Source organism: Acanthopagrus latus, chromosome 6 (assembly GCF_904848185.1).
Source record: "Acanthopagrus latus isolate v.2019 chromosome 6, fAcaLat1.1, whole genome shotgun sequence".
Taxonomy (NCBI): domain Eukaryota; kingdom Metazoa; phylum Chordata; class Actinopteri; order Spariformes; family Sparidae; genus Acanthopagrus; species Acanthopagrus latus.
In genome coordinates, this window is record NC_051044.1 from 16458399 (window position 1) to 16476934 (window position 18536).

Sequence of the window (18536 nt, forward strand, 5' to 3'; positions counted from 1 at the left end):
GTTTGTTATCCCTGAAGACAAGTTCACACATACAATATTGTTGGTTTGTAACGTGACACAATAATATCAGTAGAGACAGTCACTTACTTTGAGTCCTGATGTTGATGGAGGCTGTTTCACTGTGTAGAGATGAAAAGTCTATCACTTCAAGCTTTAACATATAAAAACATTTGATTTTAACCTCAGCAGGTGAACTATGACTTGACATCTTCAGCAGTTCAGTTCCTGTCAGTGTCTTCTGACAAGAGAATTCTCTGACATTTACTGCACTTAAAGTGAAGAAATAACACTGAGACCCAAAAACAGATGGAGGAGTCTGACAGTCCAGTGTGACTGAGTCCGTCTCTGTGATCAGTGGTGGATTCACTCTCAGTTTAGGTGGAGGAGAGTCTGAAACATATATATGTTGGATTGAATTAATGACAATTGCATTTATTCAAATAATAATGAAATTATGAAATCATCAACAGTAGAGGATGCCCTGAGGCTGAGGATTCAATCATGAACATATTTCAGTTGTTTCCAAAACATTACTGATGACAAATTGTAGTGGCAGAGGACACCCATTGAAAACCATCCAACACTTTCTCTGAAGACCTGGGACACTTTGTTGTTTGAGCTCATACTGTAGGAGGATGTCCTAAAAATAGTCCATATTAGTCATGTGTGCTCACCTTGTATGGTGATGGAGGCTGAGTTACTGTCTGGAGACTTTTTCTCTCCAAGCTTTACAGTGTAATAACACCTGACATTGACCTCAACAGGGGCACTTTGATGTGACATCTTCAGCAGTTCTATTCCCATCAGTGTCCTCATACAATTGGAGCCTCTGACAGTTCCTCCACTTAAAGTGAGGAAACCACATTCAGACACAGAAACAGATGGAGGAGCCTGACACTTCAGTGTGACTGAGTCTGTCTCTGTGATCTCCAGTCGATTCACTGTCAGTTCTGGTGGAAGAAGAGCTGAAAATGTAGACACGCACATACAATTTGTCAAATACGTAATTGCTGCACTAATATGTTAATATTCCAATTCAGGGTTTGTGATTTATCAAGAAGTAAAGGGAAAATATATTGAATAACCAAACTTTGGAAAAATATATTCAAGTTAAATACAGACTAACATGAACTTCCTGTTCAGATTTAACAGAACATTGTGACATGAAAGATAACAAATCAGAGACTGACCTTGTGCTTGTATCTCATGAAAGGAATCTGTTGGAATACAGTGAGTTTAAAAATCTATTTATATTGATAAGAAAAAGACTGAAACTCCGCAAATCAAACATTTCAGACAAATATAAAGATCTCGATCAACATGTGCCTCCTTGATCCCAGTGAGGAAATTAGCTTTAGCCTCTGCAGTTTTACAGTTAGTTTAAAAATAAACAGCGCAGAGCAACAGCAACACAGACAATAACAACACATTCTACATTATTGTCATGTTGATAATGTTTCAAAGTAGAAGAGGTTTAACTTACACATGAGGAGAAACAACAGGCATCCAGACATGTTGCCTGTGCTGCTGGCCACGCTCTGTACTCGATCTCAGAGCAAACCACAGCTAGCAGCAGAGGTGACTTATATTAATAGACAGGCCACAGAAACACACAGGACATCCTTTGTAAAGAACCTAGTGTGGCCTGTGTTTTATTAGATAGAGAGGCTAGCAACTATGATTAAATGTCTTCATATATTAATTATTCTTTTTCTCACAAATACAGCCACTCTGTTTCAGCTTTTTTTCTTTTTTAGTAGAGAATATCTCAGTTTATAGACATCTTTCTATAAAAGCAAGGAATCTCTGTCTGTCTGTGTATGTGTGCCTCAAATATCTCTGCGGATCAGGATCAGACTGACCTGAGAGTTTCAACATGGCTGCTGCGTGGTTCAAGGGTGTGCAACGAATTATTTCTATTTTCTAAATTATTATTTATTAAATGCTTTACCAATTCTGCTAGCATTGTTAACCGTAGCCACTATAGTTACGTGTGCACCAGAGCTAATCACTGCAAAGCTCACTTCCTCAACGGTTTAAATTGCTGTAGGTTTATATCACTGTAGGTTTTAAATCCGCTTGTTTCTTAAGGTATGTCGTATACCCTAAGAAATGAGCAGATTTAAACCTACAGCAGCACGAGCTGGACCAGGATTTTGCCGGACATTGGAATAAGGAAATTAAGAATGAAAAACTAAATATCCCAATAGTATCTTACAATAGTTTAAAGTGATCAATAAAATGATATTTTATGAATATGTTTGTAATTGATTTAGTCTCTTTGATGGATTTCCATCTCCATTGTATCATTATGTGTTGGTTATCTTAATTTGTGTATGTGTGAGTCACTCCTCATATGTAAATAAACATGAACCTCAACTTCAAATATGAGCATAAATCCACTTTTATTAGTAGTTTATAATGTCTATTTTTTTATCATTTACAGCATTGCAACACAAGCAGTAATACATGTTATATTCAGGATGAACTTCTGTTTCTATCAGTACAATAGAGTTCAATTAAACTACACCATTCTAACGTCTGCTCTATGAGATAAAGATATAAATAATGCAAATATCAATTAACTGGTACATAAGAGAGCAAAGCGAAGTAACTGCAGAAAAACATTTGTGTTACAAATTAACTTGTTCACTACAGAAAAAGAAAACGGTACAAGTGCTGTACACTGAATCTCTCAGGGCTGCTGCGGCTGACTTCTCTGCTGCTGATGTCACTCTGAGGAGAAACAAACACACAGCTGATGTCACTGAGGTGTAAATGTTTGAATAATCACAATAGAGAAGTTGCACATGCTCAGTTTTTGTCACATGTATAGCTGTTGTGGTACAAGATTTTCACAGTATGGTAACCATCTCATACAATATCACCATAAGGCTGTCTGTGTACTGTAGATTTAGTTTAACATACACTTTATCATAATTTCATTAGATTTTAAAAAGTTAAAAATTCTGGCTACTTGTATGCATTTCAGCTGAAAGTGCATCACCAAGTGGTGAATCATCCTGTTGACTCTACATTCAGGAAGAGAAAAGCAGCTCACCAGCATTGTATTCATAAGTGACAATACTGTATGTTTCACTCAGTTGTGATTGATTTATCTCTTGTGGTTTCCCCTTTTCATTGTGTGATTGGTTTTGTATGTTTTCTGTGAGATCACTCCTCTTATGTAAAGCACATATGTAAAAGCATGCTTTGTGTTTAAAGCACCATACAAAGAAAAATGAATTTAGAGTGTTGTACACTGGATTTCTGGACTGATGTAGCTTACTTCTCTGAGCTGTTATCACTCTGTGAAAAGAAGGAAATACAAATGACTTGGCCTCCCTCAGACACATGCAGAATTATTGATTTAATTAGTTTCTCAAGACTTTTTTTTTGTGTCTCTGTCACATCAGAGAATCAGAGAATACGCTCATTTCCATGACAGTCCCTCTGATGGCATGTTCCGGTTCAAATTCTGATGACCTTCAAGCATATTAGCAGAAATTGCACCACCAAGTGGTGAATCAACATCTGACGTTACATTCAACATGAGAAAAGCAGCTCACCAGTGTTGCATTCATAGGTGACGATACTGTAGGTTTCCTCATATCCACCCTGCAAATGGCAGAGTGAAGGAAGCATGAGAGCAGCCTTATCTAAGACTGAATCATCACTGCAAAACCCAGGAGTCTGAACTCACCACTCGTTCACTGTTGACACTCACCAGATACTTCCTGTAATCTGAAACAGACACCAAAGCACAACTTAATACACTATAACAACAAAACAGTGCAGTGGTGGTTGACCACTCGTGTGGTTTACTTTCCGTTAAAGACGCAGGTTCTGTGTATTTGTTCTATGCAGGTGTTGGTTATTTTAGTAGCTGTGAGCATGAACTTTGTTCAACTGAAAACAATGTGACCCTGCTTCAAAGTTCCTTACAAATGCAAAAAACTTTTAAGATCCAAACTAAAATATGTGTATGGAATGACTGTTTGGCCCATCCTAACCTAAATGAAGAACAGTGTCAGGTCAGGCACCAGCGTTCATGTGATATTTTTCTGACACACTGATGTCAACAACGTCACTACCACAGCTCCTTTCACCAACCTGTTCCCCTTATGCTATACTGTGCTTAAGCATCGTTAATTTAATTTATAATTAATTTAACTTATATCTAATGATGTTGGATTCTTTGACAGCTCCCACAGAGAGCACACCCTTTTGCTAAATCTAACTGTATGACTAATTTCTATAAACAGTCAATTCCTTTACAAGTGTCCTAAGTATCTTTTCAGTAGTTGTTGAAGCTCAAACTGGGTTAATCTCAAGATGCAACTTGAAAGACGATTGTGAAAATGCAATTTACATACAATTAATTATCAGGCAAAGTGTTAAAAGGCTTTTAGATTTTCTGCATGAAATCCTACACAACAGTTTGTGTGAACACACAGATAAAAATAGATTTTGAATTTATTAGTCATAGTTCTCACCAGCTCTTTTTCGGTTACAGCAAATCGCAGAAATGAGCAAGACAACGCCCACAGTGACTCCACAACCAGCTGCGACTGCTGCAAACTTCAATATCCACCCTTCTGCTTTGAAACAATAGAAGCAAGTGTTTCTCTGCACAACTTCAGTGAAAAGCTGACATGCGCATGTAAACAGTATTTCACAGACCAGTACCAGTGCATAACTGATATATGAAAAGGCAATACCTACCTGTCCTTTCATCACCAGATTCTGGATTCATAGGTTTCATACTGGTATCTATTTCTTGAAGGCACAAAAAACCTGTTAATATTAAAACTACATACTGTCCTCCTTTTTCAAGCACAAATGTTAGGAAGTACACTGTTGTCTTGTGCTGCTTAAAAACTGTACTTTGACTGACTTTCAGGATAATGTCTTTTTTAATTCATATCAACTGTTTTACTATATTGTACAAAAAAATGTTTTGATCAGTCAGTTTGAATCAACTGAATAATTACACCACCTGACTCTGGATTCACTGGTTTTGGATTCACTGGTGTTGGATTCACTGGTGGTGGATTCACTGGTGTTTGAGGCGTAGAGATGGAACCACCAGTATGACTTGGCCTATCAACAGGCCAAGCTGGTGGAACAACACAAGTACATTTCAACATACTAAATACACTGAAACATCTGGAGAAAAAAAACACTTGAAATGTCTGTTCTTTTATTACCTGATGGTGGTTTAACAGGAGGGGGAGTACCAGTCTGACCTGGAGAATAAGAAAAAGACAGACCTTTAAAAATGTTCAAACTCATTGACACTGAAGAGCTTCATAATAATGTTCTGGACTGCCACCTTGATATATAAAATGTCCTACCTTTGGTCATTCTTAATGTTGGTGTTGTCTGGATCATGCTCGACTCTTTTTCCACAATATCTACATTAAGAGGATGTAAACTATGGATGATACATTTCCCAAGTGTACGAATGAATAATTATATATGTAGCCAACTGTATGGGTATCTGTTTATGGGGATGTTTCACAGTTCAACTTTTCCTGTAAGATCTGAGACAAACTCGGAGGTGCTGTCATCCTGTAATGTACTGTAAGTATATATATATATATATATATATATATATATATATATATATATATATATATATATATATATATATATATATATGTATATATATACATAGTCGCATTCATTAAACTCATCATAGCAAATGTATTAACATATCTCTGACTTACCAGTCAGAGTGTATCGTTCACTACGAGCGGACAGAGAGTTGGGTCCACCTCCCAAACTGTAATCACAGCTGGCATCACTTTGCTGAACTGAACGCAGACGACTCAGTAAATCATCAGTTGTGACAGTAAACTGACAGAACCACTGATTTGTTTTCATGTCTCTTTTACTCCAGATGGTTGTTGTTGAAACTGGATTACTTTTTTCTCCAAAGTACAGGTTACATCTTGTGTCACGATTAGCAGATCCAGGCAGAGAGCAAGTAAAGAGAACGTATTCACCAGGAAAGTGCTGAAGAATCATCTGTGGTTTTTGATCTAGAAAAGAGATTAATGAAAAGTCAGAATTATGTGCAATTTTGCGTCAAGTACATTTCAAAATGACTCTTTCAAACAGTACTGACATATAAACAAGTCTATTGTTATAAAATGCAACAAACATCATGTTTAACAAATAATTTATTATTTGTTAAACATGAATGATAAATGATATTTGATATTTGTTATCAATTATTTGTGCACAGAGCAACAAATATTATGACATAAAATTGATATAAATCACACTAATAAAAAGAATAGCTGTATCGCCTTCACCCACAGGTGATTGACAGATGTTTCTCGGCTCATTTTGGTTTGTTATCCCTGAAGACAAGTTCACACATACAATATTGTTGGTTTGTAACGTGACACAATAATATCAGTAGAGACAGTCACTTACTTTGAGTCCTGATGTTGATGGAGGCTGTTTCACTGTGTAGAGATGAAAAGTCTATCACTTCAAGCTTTAACATATAAAAACATTTGATTTTAACCTCAGCAGGTGAACTATGACTTGACATCTTCAGCAGTTCAGTTCCTGTCAGTGTCTTCTGACAAGAGAATTCTCTGACATTTACTGCACTTAAAGTGAAGAAATAACACTGAGACCCAAAAACAGATGGAGGAGTCTGACAGTCCAGTGTGACTGAGTCCGTCTCTGTGATCAGTGGTGGATTCACTCTCAGTTTAGGTGGAGGAGAGTCTGAAACATATATATGTTGGATTGAATTAATGACAATTGCATTTATTCAAATAATAATGAAATTATGAAATCATCAACAGTAGAGGATGCCCTGAGGCTGAGGATTCAATCATGAACATATTTCAGTTGTTTCCAAAACATTACTGATGACAAATTGTAGTGGCAGAGGACACCCATTGAAAATCATCCAACACTTTCTCTGAAGACCTGGGACACTTTGTTGTTTGAGCTCATACTGTAGAAGGATGTCCTAAAAATAGTCCATATTAGTCATGTGTGCTCACCTTGTATGGTGATGGAGACTGGGTTACTGTCTGGAGAAGTTTTCTCTTCAAGCTTTACAGTGTAATAACAAATGACTTTGACCTCAACAGTGGCACTTTGACGTGACATCTTCAGCAGTTCTATTCCCATCAGTGTCCTCATGCAACTGGAGCCTCCGACAATTCCTCCACTTAAAGCGAGGAAACCACATTCAGACACAGAAACAGATGATGGAGCCTGACACTTCAGTGTGACTGAGTCTGTCTCTGTGATCTCCAGTCGATTCACTGTCAGTTCCGGTGGAAGAAGAGCTGAAAATTTAGACATGCACATACAATTTGTCAAATACTTACTGCTGCATGAATATGTGAATATTCCAATTCAGAAGTTGTGATTTATTGAGGAGTAAAGGGAAAATATACTGAAAAACTAAACTTTGTGGAAAAATATTAAACACAGACTAACATGAGCTTCCTGTTCAGTTTTAACAGAACACTGTGACATGAAAGATAATAGATCAGAGACTGACCTTGTGCTTGAATCTCATGAAAGGAATCTGTCGGAATACAGTGAGTTTAACAATGTATTTATATTGATAAGAAAAAGACTGAAATCCACAAATCAAACATTTCAGACAAATATAAAGATCTCGATCAACATGTGCCTCCTTGATCCCAGTGAGGAAATTAGCTTTAGCCTCTGCAGTTTTACAGTTAGTTTAAAAATAAACAGCGCAGAGCAACAGCAACACAGACAATAACAACATGTTTCAAAGTAGAAGAGGTTTAACTTACACATGAGGAGAAACAACAGGCATCCAGACATGTTGCCTGTGCTGCTGGCCACGCTCTGTACTCGATCTCAGAGCAAACCACAGCTAGCAGCAGAGGTGACTTATATTAATAGACAGGCCACAGAAACACAAAGGACATCCTTTGTAAAGAACCTAGTGTGGCCTGTGTTTTATTAGATAGAGAGGCTAGCAACTATGATTAAATGTCTTCATATATTAATTATTCTTTTTCTCACAAATATAGCCACTCTGTTTCAGCTTTTTTTCTTTTTTAGTAGAGAATATCTCAGTTTATAGACATCTTTCTATAAAAGCAAGGAATCTCTGTCTGTCTGTGTATGTGTGCCTCAAATATCTCTGCGGATCAGGATCAGACTGACCTGAGAGTTTCAACATGGCTGCTGCGTGGTTCAAGGGTGTGCAACAAATTATTTCTATTTTCTAAATTATTATTTATTAAATGCTTTACCAATTCTGCTAGCATTGTTAACCGTAGCCACTATAGTCACGTGTGCACCAGAGCCAATCACTGCAAAGCTGACTTCCTCAACAGTTTAAATTGCTGTAGGTTTATATCACTGTAGGTTTTAAATCCGCTTGTTTCTTAAGGTATGTCGTATACCCTAAGAAATGAGCAGATTTAAACCTACAGCAGCACGAGCTGGACCGGGATTTTGCCGGAGGTTCAGTCCCCTTCTGTGCATCTAAACTGACTGCTGTGGATTAATGAGATTAAACGAGTCTGGACTGAGTCTGTTCCGGTCTGAGGAGATCCGGATACGCAAGAACAACAAAGTGGAATTGGAATCTGTGGATGTTCGTGTGTAGCTAGCTACTAGCCCAATCTCACGGCCCACCTCCCGAGTCGACAGACGCACCGGCAGGTCAAGAACCGGACTTAAGGTAAATACTGTCCGCCACGCTTTTTCACGAACATTGCCGTCACGTTTGCTTTGTGTCTGGTGCAGGAAGAAACGGTACAAACGGGATTTTGTCACGAAAGTGTCCACAAGCAGCAAGTTTGGTTGTTGAGGAACAGGAAGTTGTGGGAGGGACACCGGCGGTGTTACAGACAGAGACAGAGATAGCGAGTTTTGAGAGTTGAGAGATTTGTGACGGGTAGCATGTTTGGAATGTGTAGTGTAGTCGTTTTTTTGTTCAAAAAAAGTCAAAACAAGGAGGAGACTGCTGAATGTGGAACAGGCAGGAATGAGCTGAGAAACCCTGAGCTTGAGGCATTGCCTACATTTAAATGTAAATAGTTACACATAACTTTGTAAATTTCAAAAACTTATAAACAAATTTAGCAAACAATAATTTATATTTGCATTATAACTAATGGAATTGGTTCATTAAACATATTTGTGGTTTTCACAGTAAAAAATCAAACTTTTCCTACTCTGATTTTATGTTATTTTGTGATTTTAGGTCCACAGTGTTAATACAGTATGTCAGAATGAAAAAATAACTGTACAGTCACACATGTGAGGTTGCGCTGAAAATAATGACACCAAACAAGGCAAGGTAAATCATTTTTAAGGTCAAATATAATGGTAAAATCAAAAGTAGTCAAAAACAGCCAATTATATCCCTGATGTCCCAAATTCAAACACAACCTCATTTGGCCATCCATGAAAAAGCTAGTTAACCTCCCACTTTTCTATAGGAATACATGCTTCCTATGGGCAATGCACTAGTTTCTGAAAACCACCTTTTCAGTTTCTGTCAGCTCTGATTAAACATGCAGTTATGACAAGACATTGTGCTCCTCCATCTAGTTGGTAAAATGTTATCTGAATAAATAGTGTATGGCTGGTTAACCTGATCTACTGTCAGGCTGTGGGTAAAGAAAAGTTCATCATGTAGTTCCTGATTTTCACTTAGAGAAGAGAAAACAATATGATAGGTAAAATAACCAAGGAAAAGGAAATTAAGGACATTGGAATAAGGAAATTAAGAATGAAAAACTAAATATCCCAATAGTATCTTACAATAGTTTAAAGTGATCAATAAAATGATATTTTATGAATATGTTTGTAATTGATTTAGTCTCTTTGATGGGTTTCCATCTCCATTGTATCATTACGTGTTGGTTATCTTAATTTGTGTACATGTGTGAGTCACTCCTCATCTGTAAATAAACATGAACCTCAACTTCAAATATGAACATAAATCCATTTTTTATTAGTAGTTTATAATGCCTATTTTATCATGTGCAGCATTGCAACACAAGCAGTAAAACATGTTATATTCAGGATGAACTTCTGTTTCTATCAGTACAATAGAGTTCAATTAAACTACACCATTTAAACGTCTGCTCTATGAGATAAAGATGTAAATAATGCAAATATCAATTAACTGGTACATAAGAGAGCAAAGCGAAGTAACTGCAGAAAAACATTTGTGTTACACATTAACTTGTTCACTACAGAAAAAGAAAACAGTACAAGTGCTGTACACTGAATCTCTCAGGGCTGCTGTGGCTGACTTCTCTGCTGCTGATGTCACTCTGAGAAGAAACAAACACACAGCTGATGTCACTGAGGTGTAAATGTTTGAATTATCACAATAGAGAAGTTGCACATGCTCAGTTTTTGTCACATGTATAGCTGTTGTGGTACAAGATTTTCACAGTATGGTAACCATCTCATACAATATCACCATAAGGCTGTCTGTGTACTGTAGATTTGCAGTGCAGTGGTGGTTGACCACTCGTGTGGTTTACTTTCCGTTAAAGACGCAGGTTCTGTGTATTTGTTCTCTGCAGGTGTTAGTTATTTTAGTAGCTGTGAGCATGAACTTTGTTCAACTGAAAACAATGTGACCCTGCTTCAAAGTTCCTTACAAATGCAAAAAACTTTTAAGATCCAAACTAAAATATGTGTATAGAATGACTGTTTGGCCCATCCTAACCTAAATGAAGAACAGTGTCAGGTCAGACACCAGCGTTCATGTGATATTTTTCTGACACACTGATGTCAACAACGTCACTACCACAGCTCCTTTCACCAACCTGTTCCCCTTATGCTATACTGTGCTTAAGCATTGTTAATTTAATTTATAATAATCACAATAGAGAAGTTGCACATGCTCAGTTTTTGTCACATGTATAGCTGTTGTGGTACAAGATTTTCACAGTATCGTAACCATCTCATACAATATCACCATAAGGCTGTCTGTGTACTGTAGATTTAGTTTAACATACACTTTATCATAATTTCATTAGATTTTAAAAAGTTAAAAATTCTGGCTACTTGTATGCATTTCAGCTGAAAGTGCATCACCAAGTGGTGAATCATCCTGTTGACTCTACATTCAGGAAGAGAAAAGCAGCTCACCAGCATTGTATTCATAAGTGACAATACTGTATGTTTCACTCAGTTGTGATTGATTTATCTCTTGTGGTTTCCCCTTTTCATTGTGTGATTGGTTTTGTATGTTTTCTGTGAGATCACTCCTCTCATGTAAAGCACATATGTAAAAGCATGCCTTGTGTTTAAAGCACCATACAAAGAAAAATGAATTTAGAGTGTTGTACACTGGATTTCTGGACTGATGTAGCTGACTTCTCTGAGCTGTTATCACTCTGTGAAAAGAAGGAAATACAAATGACTTGGCCTCCCTCAGACACATGCAGAATTATTGATTTAATTAGTTTCTCAAGACATTTTTTTTTTTTGTCTCTGTCACATCAGAGAATCAGAGAATACGCTCATTTCCATGATAGTCCCTCTGATGGCACGTTCCAGTTCAAATTCTGATGACCTTCAAGCATATTAGCAGAAATTGCACCACCAAGTGGTGAATCAACATCTGATGTTACATTCAACATGAAAAAAGCAGCTCACCAGTGTTGCATTCATAGGTGACGATACTGTAGGTTTCATCATAACCACCCTGCAAATGGCAGAGTGAAGGGAGCATGAGAGCAGCCTTATCTAAGACTGAATCATCACTGCAAAACCCAGGAGTCTGAACTCACCACTCATTCACTGTTGATACTCACCAGATACTTCCTGTAATCTGAAACAGACACCAAAGCACAACTTAATACATTATAACAACAAAACCCTGAAATAATGTAGAAATATCACTGTTATATTGACTGGCATGATCATTGTAGTAATTGTAGAAAAAAAAAATGAGCCACATACCTTTTGATTTGCCAGTAACATTTGTTGTTGGTCTAAACAATGAAAAAAGATAAACAGGTTGTTACAGAGTTCAGACTTCAGTGCAGATGAAAGAAGAAGCAGAGTAAACATTTCTGATTGTCCTGGGCAGCTGCCAGAGTGAAACTATCAATGTAAACCACAGCAATGATGAAAAAGAAGATACACGACTGGTGCTCACTCAAGTTTGTATGTTAACATTTGAGAAATAAGATTTCGTACCTCTTGGAGAGAAATGTTTCTAGAGAATGCAAAAATATATATATATATATAATTATCAACCAGTGATTACTGATATCATGAAGATTAAAAAATGTTAAGACATATTTCCTATAACTGCCGCTGAGGTTCAGAACAGACACTAAAACTCACTAAAAAAGTGATGTCAATATTCTTTATTTCTTACCGATCCTGCTTTGGTTAAAGAGAAGTACCAATCCAAGCAAGACGACACCCACAGTCACAGTTGCTCCAATCATCAATATCATCTTATCTGCATTAAGAGAGGAGGCCATTAACAAGTGTCTGTCTGAGGAGTTGTGTCAGCAGAGGTGAAATTACCTTCAGCAGTGAGAGTGTGATCTGAAGACAGAAAAACATTAACATTAGAAAAAAAAAAGATATGCCAACATTTTATGAAAAGTCAATCTGAGTCATCAAGAACTCAAGTAATTATTTTAGCTGTTGGTTTTACTGATTTGATGGAAGTAGAGACAGAACTACCAGCGTCACTTCTACCAACATGCCGACCTGCTGGAACAACAAACGCACCATTTGAAATACTGGATAAACTGAAACATGTACAATCTGTGATTAACTAATGTCAAACTTAATGTATCTGTTATTTTGCTACCTGATGTTGGTGAGTGAAAACCAAAGACAGACCTTTTGAAAAATGTCAAACTAATTAACACTACAGTGCTATGCTACTAATAATATTGTGGATTGACACCTTGATTTTTTAAATGTCCTACCTGTGGTCATTTTAAACGCTGGTGTTCCTGTGGTCATTGTAGACTCACTCTCTACAAGCTCTACAAATTCTACAGTGACAGAAGATGGAGTTGGGGTGATATTTTGATGATCTATACAAATAAATATGTATGTAGACAGCTGTATGGGACATTACTGCTTTTCGTGTTTATGTATTTATGATCTGTTGTCTTTAAAATCAACTCTGGTCTATTATAAGCATGTGTAAGTGCACAGTGAGCATATCTAAACGTATTTAGTTCTGAAAATACAATTTAACCTTTCAAATGACAAGAATTTAAACAGAGTGAAGGTGTAGTCCTCCTATAATTAGGTCTCATTTAGGCAGTCACAAACAACTTCATTAAGTTTCAGTGGCTGTGTTGTGACATTCACAGCAGAAAGTCATTGTAAAATGTGCATTAATATCTTCTCTGACTGAGCAGTCAAGCTGTATTGATCACTATGAGCGGATAGAGTTGGGTTCACTTCCCAAACTGTAATCACAGCTGGCATCACTTTGTTGAACTGAATGTAGACAACAGTCAGATATTGTGATTAAATGGAAGTAAAATTTGTTATCTAACAAGATATATGATTGTGTTCTGGATTGCTATTCATATGTTCAGCATGTCCTACCTGTGGTCTTTGTAGACGCTGGCTGTGTTTGGGCCCTTCTTGATTCACTTCTCTTAATATCTACAGTGAAAGGAAAATGATTTGTGTCTGTGAGCTTTATGTGTTAACAAATAAATAAACATTGTGCGGCACTTTGGTCCAAGCTGAAATCTTTGATGGATTGCCATGAGATGTTTTATGACATTCAGGGTGTCCAGAGGACAATTCCAAATGACTTTGCTGATGTCCTGTTTTTAAATTGTTATGAAATTTGGTACAGATCTATTTGTTGCCACTATGCTGAAACCTAGTGACTCTGGTGATCCTGGGACTTTTCATATGGCACCACCAACAGGTTACTTATTTGTCAGGTGAAATATCTGAACTTTTATGAGACTGATACACCTGTCCCACATTAACACAGATAATGCAAGTGTAATCACAATATGAGCAGAAAATGGCAGAAAACTCACTCAACAATCACTTAAGCATTTTCTCTGTAAAGATTTGTATGTATTCAGAGGTAATTTACTTGGATACATTCATTAATTTCAAAGGAAGTTTTGTGTCTCCAACTGTACAGTTATTACATTGTATTTGTGTTTTCATTGACTTACCAGTCAGGCTGTATCGATCACTACGAGCAGACAAAGACTTGGGTTCACTTCCCAAACTGTAATCACAGCTGGCATCACTTTGTTGAACTGAACGTAGACGTCTCAGTAAATCATCAGCTGTGACAGTAAACTGACAGAACCACTGATTGGTTCTTGGGTCTCTTTTACTCCAGATGGTTGTTGTTGAAACTAGATCACTGGCTTCTCCAAAGTACAGGTTACATCTTGTGTCAGGATTAGCAGATCCAGGCAGAGAGCAAGTAAAGAGAACGTGTTCACCAGGAAAGTGCTGAAGACTCAGTTGTGGTGTTTGATCTACAAAAAGATTCATGAAAAGTCATCAAATACAGTATAACATGTTGTAGGGCCTGTACTGTTCCAAAAAGTGCTCACATTCACAGAAGTACTACTGTCACACTTCACTTATCATGTTTTACAATTAACATTCAATTTTATGATTCAACACAATATTTTCATCATCTTAGTTGACTGTGAATCAAACTGTAATACAAAAATAACAAGAATAAAGTGGAATCTGACAACAGAAGAGCAATTCACTAAAAATAACAAAAACACTGTAAAAATGGGAATGAAGTTGTTGAATCTTTGTTTTTTTCCTTTTGTAACCCTTGCAAAATACCTGAAATATGGGTCCTCTTACACTATATGTCATAAAACACAATAAGAAAAGCAAACTCACTGTGTATGGTGATGGTGGATGTGTCACTGTGTGGAGATGGAGAACCCGAAACAGTATAAAAACATCCCACCTTAACCTCAGCAGGTGAACTCTGACTTGTCGTCAACAGCAGCTCAGTTCCTGTCACCTTCCTCAGACATGAGGAGCTTTCAATATTTTCTCTCCCTTCTCCTTTTATCATGTAGATTAAACACTGCAGCACATGAACAGATGGAGGAGTCTGACAGTCCAGAGTGACTGAGTCTGTCTCTGAGATCACCACTGGATTCACTGTCAGTTTAGGTGGAAGAAAAGCTGAAAATTGAAGCATATATCCTTAATCATTCAAATTTAAATGTATCCGAAAACATTCTAAAGATTCATTTATAGTGGCAGAGGACAGCCATTAAAAATCTTCTGGCACCTCTGAAGACCTGAACTCTGTTGAGGGCCACTTTGCTGTTTGAGCCAATACCATAGCAAGATATTAAAATATGAGTTCATAGCAGCCGGGTTCACTCACTGTGTACGCTGATGGAAGTTGTGTCACTGTGTGGAGATGGAGAATCTGAATCTTCATACTTTACAGTGTAGAAACATCTCACTTTAACATCAGCAGGTGAACGCTGATTTGAGATCTGCAGAAGTTCAGTGGCTGTCAGTGTCTTCTGACAAGAAAAGACTCTGACAATTGATCCAATGTAGAAATGACACCGAGACACAGAAACTGATGATGGAGCCTCACAGTTCAGTGTGACTGAGTTTGTCAGTGTGATCATCGCTTCAGTCGCTGTCAGTGTAGGTGGAGGAAGAGCTGAAAATTTAGAGGTAGATATATATGTTGTTAAATTTTAGTATACTAAAATAAAAATAAAAAATAAGATATCATACTAAACTGTCAGTATTGTGATAACAGCACCCCTGCCATTAAAACTAATATTCACCTGTGGGACTCACCTTGTGCTTCCACCTCACAAAAGGAATCTGTTGGAGAAACAAAAACAAGAAACAGATGTAACAGTAAGTAGTGGGATGATATTGTATATTAGATTGGCATCTGCAAATGATTGTACCTGTATTGGTGAGTAACTGCCTATATTTACACTGACGAATAAACAGAGGAAAGGTTGAACTTACACATGACGACGACTAACAGCAGGTGTCCAGCCATGATGAAGGTGAATCATGTGAAATGTGTGAGACGATGATGTGTTTGGCTAGATGGACTTTGACATACAGATGTGACGTTTTGCAGAGCAGGAAAACCACAGCAAGCATGAGACGAGACACTGGATAGGCCACAGTGTGTGTCCTCCTTTATGTTTAGAACAAATCTACCACAGTGTTGCTGGTTCAGAGAAATTTAAATTTGGCTCATCATTTCTTTCTTCATGTTTGTCCTGTTTATCATTTGCTTTTTTGTACATGGCAAGAGTAGTGGTATATCTATGTCACATGAAACAAAAATCCAGCTTAACTTTATGTTTCATTTAAAACCAAACCTTGGCTTGACTTGACAGAGATAGTTAAAAGAGGAGCTAAAGTTAGAGTGGATCTTAAAGGTGCATGCAACGTAGCTAAATTTGTCCTTTTGAAAATAAGATAAGCAACAAGGCATTATGAGACATCATGAGACACTTTTTTGTTAGTAACAACGTAATTCTTCTGCAGTCAGACCAACTATAAATCAAACTGGGTCTCCTCCAATCTACACAACCTGAAATCATTTTGAAGAAAGACATGCAACAATTCTGACCGCTTGCTCAGTGCCATTATCTTTATTCTGCAGCTCTTTCTAAATCTAGATATCTTTATTTTGTTTTTTGCACTCATACATGTCTTACTGTCCAGTGTCTGTCCAAGGCCAGACTGAGTGTGAGATACAGCTGATAGGCCATGTGATGTGTGAGACCCGTGATTTCCTGCATTTTCCTGCAGTTATGAAAACAGTTTCATTCAGGAAGAAATACAGTTGATGTAAAGATATTTCTGTCTTATTACTAGGCATTCAGTGTGTTCAGAAAACACAAAATCTCACTTCAGCAGTTTATTATGACACCTGAGATCGTATAAACATTTCTGCATGGGCTCGTCTCTTCTTGAGTTACCCTCTTTTACCTGAGTGAGTGTGTGTGTGATTGGTTGCAGGTGTTTGGGTGATTGCAGGTTATCCAGGGAGCTGATTGGTTCACGTCTTGAAGCCAGGAGTTAAAGGACAGACTCCTCTCAGTTCCTGGGGGCTCTCCTCGGTCAGCCTGACTGCCAGCATGTTTAATTATGTGCAAAAATGTGTTTTTGAATAAAACCATTTAAAAATGCTTCAGTGCTGGTGGGAAGAGGGGAGTCTCACTTTCATGTTGCACCAGGGTTTCCCCGTTTCTTAGTCATAACAAGTGAGTGAAGAGAGATATAATGCACATGTAAATATTCCGTAGGTGAAGTAAGATAATGAATGTTATTTCTTGCAAAGAAATTACTATTGGCAGCCAACAGGTGGAGCTGCTGAGCTTTGCAGCACTCGGGTGGTTGTGGAAGGACAAAGACAAACAGATCCACTACAAATCCCTCAGTGCTGCTGGTACCACACTTGCTGGTGAGGACTGAACCTGGGCTGCAGTTCTGCACCATCCTCCAGGGCCACGGTGCTGAGCTGCTGTACAGGGGGTTTTCCAGTCTGTCTATCTTATTCAGGAGTTACTGGGCACACTGCCAGTTCTAATTGAGGCTCTCATCATACTGCATTTTGTAGAATTCTAATCTGATATTTGTTCAGCTTTATTGCTGAAACAAATATTATATTTCCCCCAATTTAATCTAACCATCTAATTGGCAATGCTGATACCAATATATGATTGGATAATCTGGCACACTTAAGTGAAAGTGTATTAGTATGTAACTACTTAGATTTACTGACAATGACAATATGTTTAACTTAGCCATGTTGGTGATTCATAGCACTATAAGAATCTGTCTGACTAGATGGTCTCTGACACAGTGGTGTCATTTTGCTGAACTTGTTCTCAGGAAAACCAAAGCAAGCATCAGATGTGAACCACACTGAGAGACAGGCCACAGAAACACACTTAACACCGTTGAGAAAGCCTCAGTATGTGCGGTACTATAAATTTAAACCCAGCCTACCACAGTATTTGCCTACTAGTTCAGAATAGTTAGTTCGCTCATTATTTCTGTACCTTTCTTACAGTCGCTCCTGTGGTTTACTTTACTTGTTGCTTTATTTAAAACATCACGATGTAAAATAATAAATAACAACCTTTGTCGTAGAGTGTTTTTAAACTAACATTATGATATAACTGAAGTTAACTTGTACGCCTGCCATCGCGTCTTTTTGTAAAGGTGGGTTAAAATATACATTATATCTTGTTATTTGATTAATTCAGGTCCATGACTCAAATATTACATTTTGATGATTGTACTCAACAAGTGTAGTGCTATGACAGGGAAACACAGTGGCATCACTAACAAGAAGTCCGACAGTGCAAGTAGACAGACAGTCATACTGGCTTAAACCAAAAGGTGACTGGGATGAAACCAGAAGGTGAATGGTGAGACAATAACCCAAACTGCCAGTTTCCAGATCAAATTACTGCTTCACCTGTTACCATATTGAGAGTGAAGTTTTCCTGAACAACGAGGGATTATCAAAAAAA

General features: G+C 37.5%; 1 protein-coding gene across 2 annotated transcripts; it reads right to left on the minus strand.

Annotated features, from left to right (window-relative positions):
* Positions 1-2435: 2435 nt before the first annotated feature.
* Positions 2436-16221, minus strand: LOC119021562. Of its 2 annotated transcripts, none has more exons than XM_037101918.1 (13): positions 7809-7873; positions 7544-7570; positions 7035-7325; positions 6448-6750; positions 5733-6047; positions 5358-5417; positions 5211-5249; positions 5000-5119; positions 4726-4797; positions 4497-4601; positions 3704-3744; positions 3570-3618; positions 2436-2736 (listed from the first exon to the last, which is right to left on the minus strand). In XM_037101918.1, the coding sequence occupies exons 1-13, from the start codon at positions 7837-7839 to the stop codon at positions 2732-2734; spliced, it is 1458 nt and encodes a 485-aa protein (XP_036957813.1). In that variant the 5' UTR covers positions 7840-7873; the 3' UTR covers positions 2436-2731. The 2 variants fall into 2 exon arrangements, with proteins under 2 accessions (XP_036957813.1, XP_036957815.1); XM_037101920.1 differs by lacking the exons at positions 2436-2736; positions 3570-3618; positions 3704-3744; ... (8 more) ...; positions 7544-7570; positions 7809-7873 and adding exons at positions 9975-10316; positions 11656-11704; positions 11814-11830; ... (8 more) ...; positions 15823-15849; positions 16003-16221.
* Between the last annotated feature and the right edge of the window lie 2315 nt (positions 16222-18536).